Source organism: Vidua chalybeata, chromosome 11 (assembly GCF_026979565.1).
Source record: "Vidua chalybeata isolate OUT-0048 chromosome 11, bVidCha1 merged haplotype, whole genome shotgun sequence".
In the NCBI taxonomy this organism is placed as follows: Eukaryota; Metazoa; Chordata; class Aves; order Passeriformes; family Viduidae; genus Vidua; species Vidua chalybeata.
The window spans coordinates 10,480,866-10,496,715 of record NC_071540.1 but is presented as its reverse complement, the minus strand read 5'-3'; the positions used below and the strand labels follow the sequence as shown (position 1 = coordinate 10,496,715).

Below are 15,850 nucleotides of genomic sequence, written 5' to 3'. Positions count from 1 at the left end.
CTTCCAACCTGACCCATCCTGTGATTCTGTGAGGAAAAAAAACCCAAAAAATTCAACTGAAAATGTTTTTTAAATGTCCATTTTAGTAGCCTGTGAGAAGGAGTGACGAATGTCCACGACTGACTACGTCACCTCTAGTAGAAGGTTGGAGTTCTCGGCTCATACAGGCAGCGTTAGCTACAAATTCTGGAGAGGCTGAGTGGATGCCTCAGAGCACACACACACGGTGTTCACCGAGCTGCAGCGCTGTGCCACTGTTCCGCTGCCCCTCGCTGTCCGGTGCGGGAACACGTCCCCGGTGCGGCTGTCCCGGATGGCATCGCCTCAGCTCCGCCTCTTCTGCCCTTCCCCGGGCTTTCCCCGGCAGCCCGGCACAGGCAGCCCGGCACAGGCCAGCCCGGCACAGGCCGTCCCGCTCCCTCCGCGGCCCCGCTGGGCCCGGCGCTCGGACACGGGCCGGTGCCGGACGGGCCCCAGGCCCCGCCCCAGGCGGCCTCTGGGCCCACCGACCAATGGCGTGCGTCCCCGCGCGCCCCGCTGACCAATGAGAGCTGCTTTTTTCTCTAAGCTCCACCCCCGGCGCGTTCAGCCAGTTTAGAGAGTGACAGGTGCACCCGCGCGATCCCATTGGTCTGCCCGCCACTAGACGGACAGGCCTTCGGACCAATCGCCGTGCGCGGGGCGGGGCCCGCAGCTCCCGGCCGGCCGGCCCCGCGCGGTGACGGAGCCGGGGCGGCCCCGGCGCGTCAGGCCCGTCCCGAGCTGTGAGTGGCGGCCGCGGCCGCGCCGCCCGCCCCGCGGGGCGGTACCGGGAGCGGCGGGCGCCGATTGGCCGCGGGGGGCGGCCCGGATGTGCGGCCGGAGGGGCGGGCGGTAAATGGGGCTGTGCCGGGGGTAGCGGGAGCGGCGGCGGCGGCGGCGGTGGCGGTGGCGGGGCCTGGGCCGCGCGGGTGAGCGGCGGAGCCTCGGTGGGTGAGCGAGAGGGGCTACAGCGCCCGGCCCTGCCCGAGCGGAGCCTCCCGGGCGGAACGGGCGCGGGGGTCCCGTCCCCGCGGCACGGGAGGGCAGCGGGGCTGTTCTGGCGCTGAGAGGCTGCGGGCTGTCTGCGGCCGCGGAGCCGTCACCTGCCGCCGTGAGGGGCCGGGCGGGCGCGGCCCGTTGGGGCTGCCCCGCGCTGGGTGCGAGAGGCACCGCGGGCTCGGCCGCTGCTAGCGGGGCCCGGCCCGGCGGCTGCCAACCCTCAGGTCGTTGCTCCCCGCCCTGGGAGCCGCTTCGCGCTGCGGCACGGCCGAGGCCTCGGCGGTAACACCCCGGGGCCCGGTCCGGCTTCGCAGGACTGCTCTTAACCTGCCATGACCCCCGGCTGTCAGGTCCCTCTGAGCGCCCTGTGCTGGGGGACTCGGCCGGCCAACACCCCATGTCCCTTAGGCTGCTGTCTGAGAGCAGGTGTCGTTGGCGTAGATTATAGTTTCCTAGTGGACTGAGCTCGTAGCAGCAGGTGTTGGTATGGAACGTTTAACCCACGTGTGGAAGAAGAGTTGGCGAACAGGCTTGACTGGTCAGTGTTCCTGTTCGCCGCCACCAGCGGCTCCCGTGCTGTCCGGCAGGTTAAGGTGTGGCTGAACGAGGGCCTTGGGTCCAAAGGAGGTCAGGAGTGGTTGTGCTGGAGAGAAATGAGTTCCAGTGCGAACTGACAGCGGCGGTTGCTGGACAAGCACGTAATACTGTATGTGCAGTATGCACTGTTCTCTGGTGCTCTGCTGAAGTAGCTCAGTTTGCTCTCAGGGGTGGGAGTGGTTCTCTTTGATTTGTTGACGTTTCCAGAAAATCTTTAGAAGAGTGCTCTGTTCCAAGCAGATAAAGTTTTTTCACATTGCTTTAGTGTTGTGTTTGATCAAATAACTCTGTTGGTGAGGGGAGAAAAATATGACACATATTAGGAGAGGGGGTAAAAATGAGACTTTTCTTGATGAAACTTTGTAATGTAGAGAAGGAAAAGGTGCGAAAGCAAAGAAATTAAATGTTATGGTTTTGCTAGTGATAACTTCAGTTTTTTGAGGTCTTTTAGAGTGCTGATGAAGTATCAGATAACTTTACACTTGCTCTGACTGCTGGTGTGTATTGCGTACCTGGAGAATGTGGACATGAAGTTACACCTGGCAGCAGGTGGCTCTTGGTCCCAGTGTGGTGCTGTGGATAACTTAAAAGGTCTTTCCAAGAAGCAGTATTTGAAGTAGTGTTTCTTCAGAAGTTTGTGTTCTGTCTTTGTGTAGTTGCTGTTTTACTGAAAAGAAAGTGCTACAGAAGAAGGGAGCCGTGGGAGGAGGACAGCTCAGGGGGGTTGCTGTTACTTGCTGTTCTTAAAGCAGGAAAAATCAGTAGAATGTGCAACTGAGTGGCACACTATTGAGCTCTTCTGGATGAGGTACTGTGAATGTTGACAGTGTGAAAGGAGAGAGAGGGGGATGGCTTTGAATGTTTTTATTCCCTTTCCATAAAATGAGAAGAGAGTATTGGGTTATTTTGGGAACCTGACGGTTTTAGTAGTTACAGCATTGGAAGATGCCAGAATGGTGGGTACCTTGGGGTAGACACTGAGCCCAGAGTAGGTGTGAATGCCTAAACTGCTTAGAAATTCCACTTAATAATATCAGAACTTGGCTCTCCTTTGTCTGCTGCAGACATAGTGAGAATAGGATAGGTGGTCAAATATAAATTTGCTGTTGCTTGGTTATTGTTTTTAATTTTAGCAGGTGTATGAGACTGGAGGAAGTTTAACAATAAATTTAGGATGGTACCATGTATGATTTACAATTGGCAAGCAACTGGATAAAAAAAAGTCTGTGCAAGACGCCCTGTGGAAGTTATTCTTTAGCTTAACTAGAGCTAAAACAATGTTTTATTTGCTCTTAATAGCACGTAGGTAGGCAAAGGTGGAAGTGTACTGAGATACATAGCTGCTTTCTGAAGGGTGGATCTGGTGATTGAACTGCATCTAATATAAGTTTCCAAGCTTCTAGAGAAGTCCCCTGTTTCCCTGGGAGTAGGTTGGGCAGGTTTTTACCTACATGTGTTGCTCTTTGTCCTGCTGACTCCTTCTCTCCTATCTCTGGTTCCGGGTTAATGCAGCTTGTAAAAAACACCAGCCCAAAACAAACAAACTCATCCCACCCCAATCCCATAATCACTCCAGATTCCAGCTAATTGGCTTCCAACCTGTACCTCAACTCCCAGCACTTTTCCCTCTTGTCAGAGCTGGAGCGCTCAGGTGCTTTTTGTGCGTCAGTTCCTCCACCCTCTGGTTACACCAGAGTTTCCCGAGGAAATGTCTCGTACCTTCCTGGCCCAGTGTCTTCCTGTCTTACTTAGTCTGGCTGGTTTGATGGAAAAGGCACAGCCCTCTGGCAGGATTCTGCTTTCCAGACAAAAGATGGGCAAAAGTGAAAACATCTTCTCCCTGCTTTCACAGGGCAGTAGCTGTGCTTTGACTTTCTCTCTTCAGTGGCTCAGAATGGTGTGAAACTGTGGCTGCTGAAGAGGAGAAAATACCTGCAGGAACCTGTTGTATATTGGAATGTTTGAGATGATTTTGGGTGGGGAAATTAATTATTTTTCATCACTTTTCTGAAAGGTGCTTGCAATTTTTTATTAATATTTAGCTGCTGCATAGCCTAGAAGGCTATGATTTGATATTGATGTTTCTTTTAAATATTTAAAATTCCTAGACTTTCTTTGGATAAATTGTCTGTGTGTGTGTGGTTTGTTTGTTTTTTGTTTTTTGGTTTTTTTTTTTTTGTTTTTTGTTTTTTTTTGGTGGGTTTTTTTTTTCTTTCAATAAGATTGGCATTTATTTTAATTTTAGGAAGATTTTGATCATAATATTTCCATTTTCTCTATAAACTACTCAGACCAATGGTGAACAGATGCTGCATTCCTTACTGTAGTAAAATTGTAGTGTTGACCACAATAGAAACCTGTGCCACTGGCTCTGTCTTTCTCACATCACATTAGCTTTCTTGATCCATGCTGTGAAACTTTCTATTAAAGCAACTGAGTAAAGTGCCTCAAAACCTAAGGTGATGGAGCCAAAAATGGGAGGGTGAGATGAGGAAAGAAAGTAGGAGAACTGGAGAGGAAAAAAAGGGTGGAGGCAATAGGTTGTGCCAGATTAAGAGGTGCTATGGATCACAGTTCTTGAAAAAGTAATAGCAAGACTTGAAAAAAAAAGAGAGAAAGAGAGGAAAGCAAGGACATACACAGTAGATGACACTGAAACTCCAAATACTGCTGAAGTCCTTGTTATTGGGCTGCTGGTCTAAAGAGCACTAAGCCTTAGTGCTCATAATGAGACCATTAAATAAGCCACAGAGAAACTTCTGTGTTCTATGGCTTTGTCTATTCCTGGTGGTGTTCCAATGCAGATGAAAACAAAATGACACATACATGATGCAAACTCAGTGAAAGGATCATCTCTGTCACTGGGAATGACAGAATTTCTCAAACTGGGACACTTCAGAAATGTGCAAAGTCAAGAGTGTCTGTGAGGGACAGTTCTTAACAGGGTCATGGTTCTGTCTGGTGCTGGACTGAAATGGGGAGGTGATAACTTTAATATTTGCACGTGTAGGGAGTCTTCCTAAATTGTGCTGAGCCAAGAGATGACCCTTTCTTTTCTTCTCATTGGCAAAATGAACATGGAATGCAGAATGTTGAGTCTTTTTCTAGCAGAAAGAGGGCAGAGATTCAGGTGCAGAAATAGACGTGTTATTCTTCTGGAGCATATAATAGAGCTTTGGCATTTTTAACTGTTGTTGGTCTTGCATACATGCATGAAATTTTCTTCTGAAGTTACAGAAAGATAATGCTGACTGCAGAATTAGATCTGAATCCTATTTATATATTGAGTCCTGTTTATCTGTTAAATGCATGTTCATTCTGTTTACTTTTAGGGTGCAAATCCAAAGGGCCTGAGGACACTCCAAAGACACCGAAAAGTGGCAGCCCCTTATTTGGAATCCACGTTATGAACCCTTTCTGGAGCATGTCTACAGGTTCTGTACGCAAGGTATTTAATGAATGGATGCCAGGAAGTGTTGTCATGCTTGGGAGGGGTGGTAGTAGTGCTGGGAACAAACATCAGGTGATCTGCAAATAGTGTTTTACTGTGCATTTATCCTGAGGGTTGTGATCACCTTCAGTAAAAGTGAAAACTAGCTTTGAGCTCTGTTAACTGGAATGTGCCTGTGCATAAAGTCTACTCCAGAATTTGTTGACTCTTTTTATCTGAAGCATCTTTAAAGAGGAAATGTGAAACAAATTAGTTAAAGCAGTGGAAACACTTTTTTTCTTAAGACATTTTAGTGTCTTATGTAGAGCTTAGCCACAGCATGTGCAATGAGCTTTGACAAAACTATGCCTCTGTAGTGCCGTCGCTGCTTGAGGTTGTAGCAGTAATAAAAGTATGGGAGTTCTAGGGTTAATCACTTCCCAGGTATTCAGTTCTAGGGCAAATTATGTAATACTGATCATGAGGTATTGTTACTAGTCCAGACCTTGGGCCCTCCAAAATACCACAGCTTAAATCCTGCCTTTAGTCACCACATGTAGCCTAAGCACAAGTCTGTAGCCTGCACATTTGTCCTGGCAATCTGTAGAATGATTTTGGGGTCTGTGAGTAGTACAGTGTTTGTTGACAGTGGTTTGTTTGTTCTTTTCTTCCAAGAAAAGGCAGCAAAGGCATAAAAGGGTTCCTATAGTAAAACTATTTAAACTTGGTACAACTGCCAAGTGGTGATCCTTTCATTGTGGGAGTGAGCTATAGGATCAGTTCCAAGTGGAATGTTGATGTCTTAAGCACAGTCAGGAAGTGAAATACATAAAATTTTGGTTTTTCATCTCAGTTTTACTACACTACTTTAAAGTGTCTTTGAAGTCTACAGTGTAAGGATGCTTGTCAGTAGAAATGATTTATCTTGATGCACTGTGTGCTAGAAATAGATTGACTTGTAAGCTGATGTTATATACTGTCTGGTTTCAGGTTCTAAATAAATGTAAGCCTCCTTAAGCATTTGTCCTAATCTGCAGATTTCCTATCCAGCACTGAATGCTTTTGTGCTTGTAGGTTGTGTTTAGTTGAACAAAAGTCTATATAAAAATAAAATGCAAGGGAACACCCCTCCATGCTCTTCCTCAAGCAATAGATCACCAAAACCCAAGATATGTTTCATTGGCCTAACGTGTAATTACCATAATTTGGTTTAAACCTGTGTTAAAATATGTTCATATGTTAAATATGTCTGAAATATGGCCTGTGATCTCATGGCTTTCCTTTGATTTGACAGAGATCTGACACTGAAGAGAAAACATTGAGTGGAGAGCTTCGAACCAGTCCCCTGCGAGCCTCTGCAAAGAAACAGTTGCCTTCTATCCCAAAGAATGCTGTGCCAATAACCAAGCCTGCTTCACCTGCCACCTCCTCCCAGTCCACAAATGGAACACATGCTTCCTATGGACCTTTTTATTTGGAGTACTCACTACTTGCAGAGTTGTAGGTTTTCACTTTTTTCATCTTTTTTAGGTCACTGGGCTTATGCTTCAGTGGAGAAAAAACCCTGCAAAGGCCTAGGTCTTGCATGATGTCTGTCATAGTTTTTGAAGGCAGGACAGCATTGTCTGCAGAATTCTTTTTCTGGAGCAGCAGCCTTGATCTCTTGAGACAGAAAGGGAGAAAAAAGATGAGATTTTAAGGGGTACTTTTAGATGTCATTCTCTGAATTATTAGATTTCTTAATCTTGAAGTAAGCATGTTGTGAGCTTAGTTATCCTAATGGCATTTTGGTCAGAAATACCAAATATTTGAAACAAGTATTAAAGTTGAAGCAGCAGATGCCGAGTGGGAAGATGCTCATGAATATATGGTGCTATCTAATGAGTTAGGTTGTGGGACCTTCCTTCAGCTGTCACATGAAACACTTGAACACTGCCTGATCCAGTTGATCAAGTGGATGTTGGGAAGTCTGTATTCATTACTGTGATATTTAACGTGAAACTTATGCGGCAGGAGTTGCATTTCACCCATCTAGTGATTTGTAGGCTGCTGTGGGAGCATAACAATCTGTCTTGAAAACTTTCTAGTTATATAACTGGTTAGTGCTACAGAGCTGAAGGGACTTCCTCTGTAATAGACATACTGGATTCCCAAGTATGTGGTGCCTTTTGGAATGAAATCCCTGGAGTCCTTATGTAACACTGTGTCTCAGTTCTTGTATTTAACTGTTAAGTTGAAAGTGAGAACTCTCAAAACATTTATTTCTTTTTTGAGGAATTGACTCTGCCTTTTAATTCAAGAAAGATATTTTTCTTCTGAGTAAATATATTGGTACTATAATGCAAATTCATTACTGGGGAACTAATAACAAATGGTAGGGAAATGGTAAGCAAAGAACTGTGTTAATGGTTTACTTTAAGATTGTTGTTTGTTTGTGCAAGCATGTAGAGTTCAGTTTAATGAACCCATACACCAAGTAACTGGAAAACCTGTGATGTTAATAACTTGGTTTTTCGTTTGTTTTGGCTATTGTCAGTGTAATTTTAGCTTGATCTGCAGCATAGTGTCATCTAAAACTGAAAAAATACTTGTTTAAAATTGAGGTTGAAGTTTGGTCACATTTCAGCAGCAATTACAATTGACTGTGAATCTGTGTTCAAAATTACTTAATTGAATTTCTTTTTTCTTCCTTACTTTGAGACTGGGGATTCAGTAGAAAATTGTAAATTTCTGTACTGACATATGTTAAATGCATCTACTGAGGGAAGAGTTTTTCTGCTTATCTACTTGGTTTTCTCAGGAGGAATAGTGTTCTCTGCTAGTAAGTATTTAGGTGGAGTGGTGTAAAAAGCAGGAGGGAAAGAGTGTGATTTCACTATATTTGTCACCTCCTTCTGTGAGCAGCCTTGGGAATTGGGAGTGAGTTTGTGGAAGAAAGCCCTGTTGGGCTGTGGGTGGTACATTCTGGGTTTGCTGTGTCAGTGTGGTTGTGGATCTGAGTGCTGACTCTGATTGATTGCAGTACCTTGGTGGTGAAGCAGAAGTTGCCAGGTGTCTACGTGCAGCCCTCGTACCGCTCAGCTTTAAGTAAGTTTAAACTTAACTTTTAAGTTGTTTTATATATGTACATTTGCTAATTCTTTCACTCAAGCAAACTTTCTCACTTGCAGTGTGGTTTGGTGTCATATTCATAAGACATGGGCTCTACCAGGATGGTGTGTTTAAGTTCACTGTCTATATTCCTGATAATTACCCAGACGGAGACTGCCCGGTAAGTGGCTATCTCTTGGCTCTTTCTTCCTTCCTGGAGAAGTATAGATTTTTGTTAAAGCTGATGCACCAATTAGCCTCCCTTTTCCTTGAAATCATTTTGTTCACTTGACTGGGCTCATTTGCCATGTCTTGTACACATTTGCAAACCACTGTGGAGGAATTACATTACTGTGATTACTGAGACTGGTGTGGAGTGAACTTCCTGAGGTCAGATGCATTAGGATGTTAAGTAATAAACCAGTTCTTTCCCTTCACTCTTGATTTGCTACTTCCTCAGCAGGAACTTGAAATTGAAGCCCTTAAAGAGGTATCAGAATTCTGAGTAGTGATATAATGGAATGTAAAATCCAGACACCTGTGCTGTGCTTGATATAATACTGCAGGATTTCTTGATTGTCTCTTCTAAATTACATTGAAACAAAGAACCAAAAATTTGAGTAGAACATGGTGAAGCAAAGGGAGGGGGGAGACAGGTGTTACTTTGGTGTTATATTCCATCTCTGCTTTCTCTTTTCCTCTTTAGTGAAAAGGTTCTAAGTTATTGGACCAATTTTAAAATAAAAAAATACTTTGTGGCAGTCAGACTCTTCAGAGCGGCTTACCCTCTTGGCCACACTTCTTTAAGAGGAAGATTTGAGGGCAGGTGCACACAACTGCTGTGTTGCGTAGCTGCCTGCTTGGTGTCAAGTTTTATGTAAAGCTACCATCTTTGAAAGAACATAACTAGTAGGAAACCTTTCTTTTGGAACAATGTGTGAACACTGATGAGCTGTACAGAGCTGAAGACACCAAGGTGTCACTGCTCAGTTTACTTAAAAGTGTATAGGATAAAAAAAGAGTATTGATTATAGCTCAAGTATGTAAAAAGCTTTCAGTCACAAATAGCTAAACCAGAAAAACTCCTTTAATCTGTTCTTATCTGATATTATTACCTGTGTTGGCACTAGTGCCTGTGCAGTTAACTGGATTAGTTTCCTGATTTGGTGATGGCATGTTAGAGAGGACAAGAAGCTACATGTTACACAGGTGTGTTGGGTTACAGTTTCACAGCTGGTAGAAATCACTTGCAGTTGCTTTCCTTTAATACAGTAACAATTAATTAGTATTTGGAAGCAACATTTGACTGACCTTGACCAATGGTGTTGGCATTAGGATTGAAGTTGTCATAATGAATTTTTTTTTCCTAACACAGCGCTTGGTTTTTGACCTGCCTGTCTTCCACCCACTAGTGGACCCTTTATCTGGTGAACTGGATGTGAAAAGAGCATTTGCAAAATGGAGGTTAGTGCTGACAAATTGATGGATAATTTGAGAAGTTTGTTCCATTCTTCATCGTGCTTTGTTCTTTTTAGGAGAAATCATAATCACATATGGCAAGTGTTAATGTACGCTCGCAGAGTCTTCTACAAGATTGATACAACCAGTCCTCTGAACCCTGAGGCTGCAGTGCTGTGAGTATCTTCCATGTGTATGGGCATGGCCTCTTGAGAGGTTCTGGCATAGACTTGCAGAAACAAGAGGTTTGTAAAATTCTGTCCACTCGTGGTCTCTGCCTTCGGACTTGGTTGCGTTAGGAACTCAAGTTAGGGTTTGCCGAGCCTGTGCTTCTAGAGCAACTTGTGGCTCCTTGCAATTACTTAACACTACTTACTTCTGTCTTGCAGGTATGAAAAGGATGTTCAGCTGTTCAAAAGTAAAGTGGTAGACAGTGTCAAACTATGCAGTAGTCATTTATTTGATCAGCCCAAAATAGAGGACCCCTATGCAATCATGTGAGTACTCTGAGCAAATTCACCCTGTCCTAATGTTTTGAGAGCAAGTTTTGGTGTAGTTGCTGATGGCAGCCTTTCTCTGTCAGGCTGACCTGCTTTTGTTTCAGAAAAAAGCCTCAATAACCAAGCAAACCTTAGAACAAGCAAAAAGCCCTTAAACACCCACCTCCCTCAGGCAGAAATGCCCATGAATTAATGTTGCTTTCTGGCTTTCCTGAGCTCAGTTTGCAAGTTTGCATGACTGTAGCTTTGGTCAGAGTTTTAAAATCCTTCTAAAGCTTGCATGTATGGGGGATGGAGTAGTCAGCTTCATGGTGAATAGGAGTGGTTTTTCATGTCACATGTGCTGAACTTCCAGTTCTCAGAAATTAAAACCTAAACATTTATTGTTGAAAAAATCCATGACAATGTGAATTTAGTTCTTAACTGTATATTTTAGCACCACTTATAATTTACTTAAAATTCAACAAACGAAACAAAGGAAAATCACTGCTTTCTCCTCTCTCTGTGCTGTGGTTTGCAAAAATGCCAACCACAGCACAGAGAGTAAACTATACTTTTTCTGTAGCTTTTCTCCATGGAATCCAGCTATACATGATGAAGCTAGAGAGAAGATGTTGACTCAGAAGGTACGTGCGCGTTCACATTCTCACTCTAGGAAGGGTTTATTGCCCGGTACAGGAAGAAAGATTCTCTGTGTACTAGAGAGACCTTTTCCCATCCCTCTTTTGGCTCAGCAGGAATGCTGGAACTGTTGTGACATAACTGCTTCGTTAGGAGACCACTGCTCTAACTTCAGTGTGTTAAGTAATTAGTCACTTAGCCAGAAAGCTTTGTACAACTCCTGGCACAAAGCAGATATTTTCTTTTTTGTTTATGGATGGAAAGGATGAAGACATTCACTGGCAGCCTGTTAGCTTGTCCTGCACTTGTCATGACTGTTACCATTTCTTCATTACCTGACAGTCCCCAGCTTCTTTGTTTTCTTCGGTTGAGAGATTGAATCAAAGCTTCAGCACTTTCTTCTCCTTGCAAAGTTTCTGAAGCAGCACAAGCATAGTCCCTTGCTCGCTTCTCTAATGCTGCTGATTTCTGATGAGACAATATCAGCTCACCAAAAGGTGCTGAGAGTTCCTTCCATCACAGAGTGATGCTTCTGACAGAGTAAGAATGTGTTGGCTCATAGAGCTTTCACCTGATGGGTGATGGGATGTGATTTAGGATTCAGACTGTTCATGTTTTGTTTTGTTTTTTAATTACTGCTTTGCACTTGACAAGGCACACAGCAATTCTGCGTCTGTACTGAGTGGCCTGACAAGTCAATCCACTTGTATTACAAAGGGATTCTGAAACAGTGGCTGCTGTCATAGCTGGACTGGCAAGGAAATGCACTCTGAATGTTTTGGTTACTGACTTGGCCTAAAGCTGTGTTATGTTTTTCTGGGGTTTTGTGTAATGAAAAAATATTTTTTGTCAGTTTTAACTTGCCTTCCACACTGCATGCTTTACCTCATGTTCTTGCATGTCTTCTGGAATGAATGGTTTTAAAATTGATCTTAATATAGTACACACTGCCTGAGCTCAGTGTGGCAGTGTGCTCCCAAGTGCCAGAGTCACATTAGAGCCTTGGAACACACAGGAAAATATTTTGGGCAGATTGACTTCTTGATGTTCATACAAAACTTAAAGAAATACTTCTGATGCTTCTTTTTCTCATCCCTTTCTCCTTCATTCTTCACCTCCTTCTTATCCTTTAAATCAAAGACAATAGGTCAGAGTGCTTGAAATGGAAAGGGTCTGATATTGTCTCAGACTGATAGCCAACAGTGACCTTTCTTTTGTCCTGTTTTTTTTGGTGATACCTGTTGATTTCTTTTTAGGTGAAAACAAACATCTTCTGTAACTATTGCATGCATGGTGCTGTGTTGTTCCAGTCATTTGTTGATAAGAATGGCCCAGCTTTTGTGCTGAAGATGTGTCCCAAATGTCAGTGTAGTTGTGAACATTCCCTGTAAAAACAAGTTCCCAAATCTTCCTACAGCCCTGGATGCTTGTTTATTACCCCTGAATTCTGTTCCTTGGGAAACAGCTAGGCCATTCAGGAAGGGCAGTGATGTCCCAGTTCCCTGCTGAGCACTTGGCTATTCCAAGGTGTAGTTCCAGTGTGCAGCATGGCAGAGGCAGCTGCCACTGCAAGGCTCAGGCTTAACTCATCCCTCTTGTTTGTTGTTGTCTAACATGTTATGGCAGGTCTGTCACACACTCATGGCACAAAGCATGGGGAGGGGCAGAAGTGCAGGTTCTCTTTTCCTGCTGCCTTATTTTACTTTTCAAGTAAAAGATTTTCCATGTTACAACTAAGTCTGCTCATGCAATTTTCACTTTATAGAGCTCAACACAACATTCCATGTTTGGTGTAGTTACTGTACACTTCCTGGTATTAAAATAACCCTGCAAGCTCTTCTGCTGCTTTGACCAGCTAGAGTAGATGTCTAATTTACTGATCTCTAACTACTTTGAATCTACAGCTGCTCCAAGTTGTATCTTTCTTCTTCAATTTCAAGCTTTTTTTTTTTTTTGTCTTCTGAATTGCAGTAGTGAGTTCAAAATATCTGTTGCACTATTGGGTAATAGTTACTGTTCAAGCATTTAACTGTGACAAATGCTCAGGGAAGGGAAGGACAGGACCATCCTTGGAGAGCATTAGGAAACTCCCATGTTTAGCAAAGGCATTAATTGCTACTTTGGCACATTAATTTGGGTTCCTAACCACCTGTGGGGTGCAGTGTTCCTCCCCAGCACACCCAGCATTGCCAGGCAGAAGTACAGGGACAGTGCTGGGGGAGGTTTGGATTGACACTTCTTTCTGTAGAACCAAGAAATGTGCTGAAGAGCAGTGCAGTGATGCTGGGCTGGGGCCTCCAAGCAAAAGGAGTATCCTTAAGTCTTGATGGTGGGATAGAGCAGCTGTACCCAAGTCCTTAAAACTCCTGTATTGTCAGGGTGGTTCTGCAGATGCCACACACATTCCCACAAACCAGTAGCCATCTTACTATCCCTCTTTGAGGAGAGGAAGTGGTGCAAGTCTCTTTTGTGCTTGTATTTGCTAAAGATAAAAGAGATGGAGGGGGAGCTGAGAGGGTTTGGGTATCTTAAAATTGTAACTTCAGCTTTGTTTTCCCCAGAAGAAGCCGGAAGATCAGCACTGCAAAAGCATGCACGTCTCTGGCCTGTCCTGGGTGAAGCCTGGCTCAGTCCAGCCCTTCAGCAAAGAAGAGAAGACAATGCCCACTTAGCTGTCCTGGACACTGGTGCACAAAACACTTTCTGGGGGTGGAGGGAATGTAACGGAGGGAGAAACAGCAAAGCAGCAGTTTCCTTCTTGACTACGGATTAGTAAAACCCGAATGGTAGCAGTGACTCCAGTAAACCTGCTCAATGGATTACTGACTCTTAATGTTTTACATATGCATTAGGTTTTCAAGGCTTGCCTGGAGTTTGGAAGTCTCTCTTGAACACTACAGTATTTCTACCTGAAGACTGTCTAGGGTGGGTAATTCCTCAGGGCTTTGAAATGCCTGGAGGTTTCGGGTTGGTTTTTAAGCTTTTATTTTTTTCCCTCCAGGAATAGCAATTTTTTAAGAAGAATCTTAAATTACTGGCAGAAATATTAGTATTGGAAATATGATGCCAGAGTTAAGCTGTGTTAATGTAAACTAATATAGCAGAGTTAAACACTATATTTAATGGTTTTAAATACTTTTGGTTTCTATTGTAAATATGTTAGGATCTGAAATTGTAAATAGACGGTTCATTGGCTCCATTTAGCACTTTCCAGAAGTAAAGCTGGGGATGATGTATGATGTATTATTGATTTGTAAATGGATACTGTCACTAAAACGCACATTGGTCTGACAGGGTGAAAGCAGAATGTCAGGCTTGTTAGACTTTTTAGTACAGAAACACTAAAATCAAAGCTTTTAATGGTGGTCTCTTGAGCTAATAAAATCTTAGAGGGTTTTAGATTCCCTAGGTGTCTAGGGGATTTCTTAGGATGGTTGACTGATGTGTGTTAATAGTGACATCTTAAAATAAAAAGAAACTGTGCTCTAGCTTTTGTCCCTGTTAGTCTGTGCTGTGGACAATTAGTGAAGAGTGGGAGCACCTGGCTACGTAGGTGGTGCTTGTCTGCAGGGGTGTTTGGGATGCTCATGGGATGCCAGGAGCAGCTCTGCAGAAGAGACTTGTGTTCCACACACAGGAAAACCTCTCCAAAGCTCAAGTGAACTTATGACAGATACTTACTTTTCCTAATGCCACAGCCTGGTGTGATATATTTTCTTGCCTCCCAGGAGTGTCCTATCAAAACCTGTAGTGCTAACCCCTTGGAGCTGGGCTGCTTTTCCTTTGACTCCCTTTGCCTGTATTGGTGGCGTTAGTGCCAGCCAACTGCCTTGGGACAGCCTCTAGTGACTCGAGGTGTTTTGGGAGGGTGGTCAGTGATGTGGGGTCTGTTTGTTCTCCTTTTAACTGACACGTTAAATTCACTTGTCATTTGCAACCTCTTCTGTTTGAGAATAAGTTCTTGGCTTCTTAGGAAATGGGCAAAGACTTTCCCAGTAGTGTCATACACTCAGTGGCAGGAAAACCAGATGGCTTTGTGGCACTTGCCTCCATCACTGTTCTGAGTGGCATTAATGTCCCAGTAGCCTCAGTACTCTGGACACATGGCAGGTTATGAGGAACTGAACGTGCCTTAGAATTGCCATGTGCCTGATCAGATTTGCAGTAGAGGACAGGAACGGTGGGTTTGTATTGCCTGGAAAAGTGCTGCTGTGTGCCTTTCAAGGAAAGGATGTGGGAACAGTTTGAGGGTGCATGTATTGGCCTGGAGTGTTGCCACTAAAATACTGTGAAATGAGTTCTGTTGCTGCTATTCTCCTTTTTTTGGGAAGACTGAAATTGAAATGCTTCTGATTTATCATGGGCAAGGTTTTAGTTCAAGGACTTGTGGTGTGAAGCAGATGATGGGCCTGGCCTTGTGCTGAGCTCGGGGCAGGGCAAGGCCTGGAGCTAAACCAGACTGTGACCATTCCTCTTTATTCAGTTTTCTGATTGCTCTGAAGCCTTGGTTATAAATCACTGACTTGCACATTTCCTAAGCCACTTAGGTGAAGGACTGGCAGAGAAGTTAAATCCCCTCTAATCTTGGGCCGCTCTTTGGGCTCTGCTGCAGTGCAGCCCCAGCTGCCAGTGCTGCTGTTGGCCAGGAAACACCACAGTTGGCAAGAACAGTGCCCAGGAGGAATGACAGGATAATGCTGGGAGTGATGGTTAGTGGAGTAGGTTTTGTTTCTCTCCGAGCTGTCACAGACCCTTTTGAGGCTGGTCACTAAGTTGGATTGCTCCAAGTTAAATACAGCTATCAACAGTTTGTTGAGAATAATTTTATTTATTTAGAGAATGTAGAATTTTATTTGGTTTAGAATGAATAATCTGAAAAATTCTTTTTGTTAGACTGGGAAAGGGGAGAGAATGCTGTGTACTTTTGCAATCAGACTTGCATCTTAAAAGAAGCTTTTCCAGGAGCAAGCTAGGTAAAGGAGTACTGAAACAGTACCATGGAAATCAAATCCTTTCTCCTGGATTGTACTATGTTTTTCCTAGAACAGGTACATAATTTGATGAAAGAGTAAGGCCTGGCCAATACTTTGATAAGGAGATGTTTCTGAGTATCATCTTTGAAATTCTGAACTCT

At 44.0% G+C, this 15,850-nt stretch overlaps 1 protein-coding gene across 5 annotated transcripts; it reads left to right on the top strand.

The window, feature by feature from the left end:
* Window positions 1–685: 685 nt before the first annotated feature.
* AKTIP (AKT interacting protein) lies at window positions 686–14,204 on the top strand. Of its 5 annotated transcripts, none has more exons than XM_053953122.1 (10): window positions 686–764; window positions 4,950–5,065; window positions 6,342–6,547; window positions 8,070–8,134; window positions 8,218–8,318; window positions 9,513–9,601; window positions 9,673–9,771; window positions 9,985–10,092; window positions 10,661–10,721; window positions 13,278–14,204. In XM_053953122.1, the coding sequence occupies exons 2-10, from the start codon at window positions 5,024–5,026 to the stop codon at window positions 13,386–13,388; spliced, it is 882 nt and encodes a 293-aa protein (XP_053809097.1). In that variant the 5' UTR covers window positions 686–764; window positions 4,950–5,023; the 3' UTR covers window positions 13,389–14,204. The 5 variants fall into 5 exon arrangements, with proteins under 5 accessions (XP_053809097.1, XP_053809098.1, XP_053809099.1 ...); XM_053953123.1 differs by lacking the exon at window positions 686–764 and adding an exon at window positions 903–968; XM_053953124.1 differs by lacking the exon at window positions 686–764 and adding an exon at window positions 934–950.
* The last annotated feature ends 1,646 nt before the right edge of the window (window positions 14,205–15,850 follow it).